The 7,449-nt window shown below is 42.2% G+C and overlaps 1 protein-coding gene across 1 annotated transcript in view; it reads left to right on the forward strand.

The window, feature by feature from the left end:
- LOC105819724 (protein kinase C eta type-like) overlaps nucleotides 1-7,169 on the forward strand; it is a 63,651-nt gene extending 56,482 nt beyond the window's left edge. The window contains exons 2-3 of the mRNA XM_012656031.1: nucleotides 6,743-6,806; nucleotides 7,111-7,169. Of these exons, the coding sequence (XP_012511485.1) occupies nucleotides 6,743-6,806; nucleotides 7,111-7,169 (123 nt within the window). The remainder of the gene's footprint in view (nucleotides 1-6,742; nucleotides 6,807-7,110) is intronic.
- Nucleotides 7,170-7,449: the final 280 nt, after the last annotated feature.

The following is a 7,449-nucleotide window of genomic DNA, read 5'->3' on the forward strand; positions in this document are numbered from 1 at the left end:
AGCATAAAAATTTTTAATTTTGATGTAGTTCAATTTGTCAATTTTTTTGGCCACTAGTACTTTTGATGTTGTATCTGAGAAACCATTGCATAACTCAAGGTCAGGAAAACTTCTATGTTTCTTTCTAAGAGTTTTATAATTTTAGCTCTTAAGTTAGGTCTGTGATCCATTTTGAGTTAATGTTTACATAGTCTTATGAGCCAGGGTCCAACTTCATTACTTTCCATGTGGATATCCAGTTGTCTGAGTGCCATTTGTTAAAAAGAGTATTCTTTATTCGTTTAATTGTCTTCTTACCCTTTTAAAATTTTTTTCTTCCTGTTTTCCGTACCCCTGTCTCCAGATAAACACTGATATGTTTCCTGTCACTATAGATTAGTTGCCTTTTCTAGAATTTTATATAAATGGAATCATACAGAATATATTCTTTTTTTGTCTGGCTTCTTTCATTTGGTATTTGGGATTCTTCCATGTTGTATGCATCAGTAGTTCATTCCTTTTTGTTGTTGAATACTATTCCAGTGTATGGATATACTACATTTAAAAATGTTAATCAGTTGATGATGGATATTTTATTTCAGATTTTTAGCTATCGTAGATAAAGTTCCTGTGAACATTTGTGTACAAAGCTTTGGGCATATACTTTCTTCTTCTTCTTCTTTTTTTTTTTTTTTGGCCTGTGACTTATTATAGAAGGCATGTTTATTCTTGAGTAAATACCTAGGAGTGGAATGGCTGGATCAAATGGTAGATGTATATGTAACTTTGTAGGAAAATATTCAACTGTGACGGTGCCATCAACAATGTGTTGAAGGTCTAGTTGCTCCACATCCTCACAAATATTTAGTATGGTTAGACTTTTTAATTTTCGCCATCCTAATAGGTATGTAGTGTTACTATATTCTAACACTACATTTAATTTGCATTTCTCTAATGACTGGTGATGTTGAATTTGTTTTTGTATACTTATTTGCCATCTGCATCTTCTTGGGTCAAGTGAAGTAATGAAATCCATTTTTTAAAAATTGGATTTTTAAATTATTATTGAGTTTTACCAGTTCTTTATTCTAGACACAAATACTTTATCCAATATATGATTTATAAATATTTTCTCCCAATCTGTGGCATGTCTTTCATTCTCTTGACAATATCTTTCAAAGAGCAGAAATCTAAATTTTGATGAAGTCCAATTTAGCAATTTATTAAAGAATAAATTGGATTCTTTATGGATCCATCTAATGGATCCAATCCAAATATGGATTGTGCTTTTGGTCTTATCTAAGAAATATTTACCTAACCCAAGGTCCTAAAGGTTTTCTCTTACATATTTTTCTAGAGGTTTTAAAGTTTTAGGTTTTACGTTTAGGTCTGTGATCCATTTTGAGTTAATTTACATGTAAGTTACAATGTATGGGCAGTTCATTATTTTACATATGGACATCTAATTGTTCCAGCACTATTTGTTGATTTAGTTTTTGTGCTTTTGTTTATCTGTTTCTGCATAAGAATACCATTTTTTAAAAGGCCACTGCTTTCTGTGTTTCAACAAGCGCCCAGGGGTTGTCCTCCTTATCAGCAGAGGTGGTGTGTAGGAGAGAGGGGTCAGTGTATTTATTACCCCTGGAACGACTGTCACAGTAAGAATAATAAATGCATCTGTTTTTGTGTGGGGTGGTCCTAGACTGTGGTCTCGCTCTGTTCTCTTAGACATTCTGTCAGTGACTTAAACGATGACATGGCTAGTGGGAGGCCCTGATCTGGGGAGCCGTAATGCTGAGAAGGAGGGTGGATGAATCAACTGGGTTTGGGATCCAGTGAACCTTGGGGCCTGAAACCACTAGCTGAAATTCTGTAGGAAAAATACGAAGTGCTTAGGTTTTTGTTGGGGTTTTTGCATCTAACCACTGCACGAGCGCAGGATGTGGGCGGCAAAGCCTTATAGAGCACATAGAAAAGATGCAGAGGTTTCGGTTGGTGGCAGACTCAGGCTGGGTCACGGGGGTTTCTCGAAGCGCCCATGCAGCCTGGTTGCATCAGTCACGGGCACTGTCAAGATCCCGGTTGTGATAATCTTGTTCTCCCCTGTGAGGGTCAGGTCACACCCTCAGGCTGATGTTCCTTCTTTAATGGAGAAACTGGGCATTTTGGGAGGAAACTGACCAGAATGGCGAAGGAGGAAAAAATCATGTCCTACATGAAGCGACTGAAGTAGCTTGGGTATCCATGTTTGCTACTTTATTTACTCATTTGTTCCACAAACCATTTTCGGTCCCCTTATATGCAAGGCAGGACTTCAGGGACAGGGCATAATGACAAGAACTCAATGTGGGTTCCAGAACAGGTCTCCGTAATGGGTATGGAGTTGTCCAACTGTCTAAAAGAGGTCTGGGAAGATCTCCCTATAATGGTGAGTCCTGATTTGAGTCTTGATGGACAAATAGGAGTCTGGCAAGTAAAAAGAGGAAGAAAATGTTTTCCAGCTAGAAAGATCACATGCCCCAAATCACTAGGCAATAAGCTACAGATAGGTAATGTGTAATTTTCACAATTCCTCAGTGTGCTGCCTGACACATAACACGTTTGGTCACTCTCTTAGGGTAAATGAAATAACATCCCTCCCAGAAAGTGTATAAGGATTAAGTGGATGGGATACAGGTTGTATGCGGTTGTAGTGGTGGGGAGAGCTGAGGCCGAAAGATAGGAAGGGGCATAGTGTCTAGGACTTTGTGCTATGCTGAGGAGTTTGGACCTTATCATGAAAGAGAGAGGAAATATTGAAGGTTTCTAAGTTAGGAAATCACATGGCCAGACTTTAAATTTTGAAACATGTCACTGGCAGCAGCTGGAGGACAGTAGTGTGAAGACGAAGCCAGCTAGGAGGCCGTCGCCGAAGGACAGATGAGGCAGAGCAGCCAGAGAGGAGAGGGAATGGTGGATTTAGGAGAGACTCGGAAAGTGGACTTGGGGGGGGTCTGGCTGCAGTTACATGTACGCGGGGAGGAGCCCGGGCTGCTGGGTAAATGCTGGGGTCCAGAGGAAGAGGAAGAGCAGGAAAGAGCGGTTTCCTGGAGGCAAGGAGGGAGGGAGAGTCATGAAGAAGGAGGCCGTCAGGAAGATCAGATGCTGCAGACAGATCACGGAGAGAAAGACAATCTTCGGGTTTGACGGCAGGATGATAAGGTTGCAGAGCTGTTTCGGTGCTGGTGAAGGCCGGGGAGTCAGATTGCAGGGGACAGCATAGGTGTTAGAAGGCGTAGGGATGTGATAATCGTCAAATATTTGACATACTGTCTTTGGTTGACAATTTGGATAAGTCTTTTGGGTGCAAGCGATAGAAAACCCTACTCAGACTAGCTAAAACAAAGGGAATTTATGGGCTCAAATAACTGAAAAGTCTCAAAGAATCAAGCAAGGCTTGATCTAAAGGTTTAAATGATGCCATCAAGACCTGGTCTCTTGCTGTCCCCTCAGCCTTCCCCCTTTGTTGGCTTCATTCTCTATCACAATATAGTGACAAGGGTTCTAGACTCTCCCAAGTTTATGTCCTTCCAGATTGAAGTTCAGTGGAAGTGAGATCTTGTCTCTTCCTTGCAGATCCAGGATTCCTAATTGGACCTTCTTGGATTTTGCGCCCAAGCCTGAGCCAGCAGTTGCTGAGCGTAGGGAGTTACAATTTCTCTGATAAACAGATACAGAGAATCTGCCAGCTTCAGGCCAGTCGTCCTGGCTGCGGGAGTTCTGTGCTAGGTCCGGGTCACCTGTCTGCCCTGGAGCTAGAGACGGAATCTTAGCTGAAGCATTTGGGCTACATGTGAGGGAGAGGCAATTCTCAAATAAAGCTCAAGTGCTGTTCCCAAAAGCTGGAATGGATGTTCTAGCTAGAGAGACAGTGTCCACTAGGACCGTGGAGGACAAAACTAGGGTCAATGAGTAGAAACGATTGGTCTTGCTGCATTTCTGCTCATACAGAAAGATCTGTCTATGAAGTATAGGAATAAAATAGGCCAGCTATTGAGGTAGTGAGTTGGCTGTCACTGGGAGTATCCAAGCAACCACTATGAATAAATGACAACAGCCCATCAGCAATGTATAGACGGAACAGATAACCTCTAACACCACATTTTTAAAACTGTTTCTCTGTGACACAGTAAGGAATACCTCTTTACATTAAAACCCAGTGTACCCTTATACGTGCATACAAAACTGCAAACCAAAGTTTCATGAAAGTGCTTTTCCTTGGTACCTGTGGTGTGTTCTTCCCCCCGCCGAGTCAGAGTCTTGCTCTGTTAGAGTGGGCTAGAGTGCCATGGTGTCAGCCTCGCTCCCAGCAACCTCAAATGCCTGGGCTCAAGTGATCCTCCTTCCCCAACCTCCCGAGTAGCTGGGACTACAGGTGTGCGCCACGACACTGGGCTAATTTTTTCTATTTTTAGTAGAGACAGGGTCTCGCTCTTGCTCAGGCTGGTCTCGAACTCCTGACCTCAAGCGATCCTCCCACCTCCGCCCCCTAGAGTGCTAGGATTACAGGCCTGAGCCACCACGCCCGGCCCCTGTGGTGTGTTCTTGTTTTCTTTTGTTTTATTCTACTTAAAAAAAATCTCTGTTTTGTGCAACCCACTAAATTGCTCTAATGTCTCTCTAACGAATCTCGACCTGCAGTTTGTAAATCCCCCTTCTAAGGGCTAATGTCTTAGCACATCTCTCCTAAATGGACAAGACTCGAAGATGATGTTTGAACCTGGCTTTTCCACCACGCTGGTGGCATGGGTCAGAAATGGGGGAGCAAACTTGTTCTACTTGTGAGAGCTCCTGATTCTAAGTGGTGGAATCCTCTGCTGTCTGTCAGAGCAGCTCCTGACCTGTCTTCGGGGCGGTGTGGCCTTCTTTGCGGGCCCTCAGGGCAGTGTTGGAGGGAGATTATGGGCTGGCTGTGGGCTGCAGGATGGCGGAGGCAGGCCGGCAGTCTGTCTGTCCGGGCTGGCAGCAGTGGCTCCTGTGCCAGCAGCAGCGCATGTTGTGAGGTCAAATGTACGCGTAAGTGTGTGTTCTCTGCCAGGCCTTTATGTTGAAGGCGAGGGAGTGGCTTTTAAAAATAACATATTTTTGACTTGAAACAAGTCAAGGCAGAGAGTGGAGACAATTAGAGACTGACATCCTGTTTAGTCATCTCTCCAGAGAGCTCTATTTTCAGAACTGTTCTATAAAGGTTCACAAGTGGTGTTAAGATAGTTAGGGGATATTGCTAAGTTAGCAGTCGTCGTGATGCAAGTAGCTGATTGGAACACAGGGGCGACTTACAGTGTGGTAACTGCTTCCATAATGGATTTTATGCAGAGAAAGGGAGGGTCGTAAGAATAGTTAGTTATGTAGGTATAGGTTTCTGAGTCTGTACAACATAGGTGTCTTGTATTTTGAAAAAGCATACAATCAGGGTGTGGTGGTGCCCTAGTGTACGACCAATGCCTTTGTGGAGGGCTTTTGTTCACCTGTAGATATAATAGTAATAAGAAGAAAGTAAATAGTACCGTTAAGATTCTTTGAGATCATGTGATGGAGGCCACGTTAGAAATGCTGGGCAACGATGCCATCGACTTTCAGATGAGTATGGTGAGGCTCAGGTGGCCAAGGACCTTGCCCAGAGTCTAGAGACAGCTGTGGCAGAGTCAGACTGGAGTCCATGGGGTGTGTGTGGCGGGGTGGTGGGGAATGGGGGGGGGGTCTTTCTACTGTACCATGTGACTGGCAGCTTATTTAAACTTAGTGGTCTTACCAAAAAGTGACAATCCATGTCTATACTCAAGCTTCTCTACCTATAGGTCAAAGCTTCTCTTGACTTTCCTTTCAGATGAAAGGTCAAAGGCAAGAATGGAGCCATGCACTGAATCTGGCAAGATTTATTTAAGGACAATTATAAATTCATGTATCTGAGTTTACAAGAACCTTGCAATGCAAGGCCTAGAGGTCTTCATGGATAGGGAGGTTCACACCCAGCAGGAAGAGGGTAGAGTCTGCCCACCTGTGCCAGTGGTGATCAGAGCAGATCTAGAAGGCACTGTTCCATCCTGGGCGCCATGCTGCGTGAGGTCTTCTGGAAACTGGAGTGTATGCAGAGGATGGGACCACATGAAGAAGACTTCAGGCTGCCTCCTTTGCAGAATACATGTCTTGATAGCTCAGCTGACAGATAACTTTAAGGGTTGTGGATACTCCATGGATAGTCAAGAGTAGTAGTGAATGCAAAGCTCCTAAACTTCCTTCCCGAGTACTTCCTTAAGATTGACTAGACTTTGGTAGAAATGTATAGACAGAGACTATGGTTTTTACTCACTAAAACTAAAGATTTTCAGTTCACTGTGCCACATTTGTTCATTGCGTTATATACTGCCATTATTTCTCTATTTCGTATTCTTGCCATATGGTTTAGTGAAGTGCTCTAACAAGCGGTACGCATAAGGTATGGGTGTCTCAAAAACAATTACCAAGTATGTGAGTGCTTCTCTGTATCATAAAGAGCCAAAAATGGAAGAGAAAAAAATTCAAGATGAAGGACGCTGAAAAAATATGGTTTCTTTTATATTTGCTTTTTAACCTTTACAATTTATTGGGTTTTCACTTGTTTCCTTGCCCCTCTACTGTTTAATGAAAGACTTAGATTTGATTTGTGGCTGTGATTTCTATATTTAAGCCTCTCTGTGATGAATTATTTAAAGTCCACAATATATAATTTTTTTTCTCTTTCCAGGTGGATCTGGAGCCAGAAGGGAAAGTATTTGTGGTAATAACCCTAACAGGGAGTTTCACTGAAGGTAAGAATGAGTTTTGTGTGGTTTCTAGTATATGTGTAACCTGAGTTCATATTCAGTAAAAATTTCTATTTTGGAAATTATAAAAGAGCATTTTGTAAAAGATGCTTAAAAAAAATCACTCTCTCAAGTTGGGCTGGCTGGTGTTTTATTGCCCAGTGGTGTATTGGTTCAGGTTGCCATATTAAATATATTCGCTAACTCTGGCAATCTCATGTTTTATAGCATCCTAAGTTTGTGTTTATATTCATCACATCTTAGCTGAATTGGTTTTTTCCCCTTTTGCTTTATGCCTGTTAAACTATAGATTTTTGGTTTCATGCCAACCTTTTGGTTTACCCTTCGATGTCTATGAAAGAACTTTAGGACCATGTTCTCTTCTATATAACGCCTATCTCATCCTTATGCTATAAGGGATTCTGTTCCTCATCCTCTGCTACCACACTCCTTTCAACCAGCCCCCCATAATTTTTTTTTTAAATTGAGGTAAAATTTAGATGTGGTGAAATGAAAGACCAGAATTGACCAATTTGAATTTTAACAAATGCATGTAACTGTGTAACCAGCCCCCCAATGCAAGATACAAAACATCTCCATTACCTTGAAAGTCCCCTGTGCCTTGCTCATCAGCGCCCTGGCACCAAAG

Source organism: Propithecus coquereli, unplaced genomic scaffold (assembly GCF_000956105.1).
Source record: "Propithecus coquereli isolate 6110/MARCELLA unplaced genomic scaffold, Pcoq_1.0 Scaffold5, whole genome shotgun sequence".
Taxonomy (NCBI): domain Eukaryota; kingdom Metazoa; phylum Chordata; class Mammalia; order Primates; family Indriidae; genus Propithecus; species Propithecus coquereli.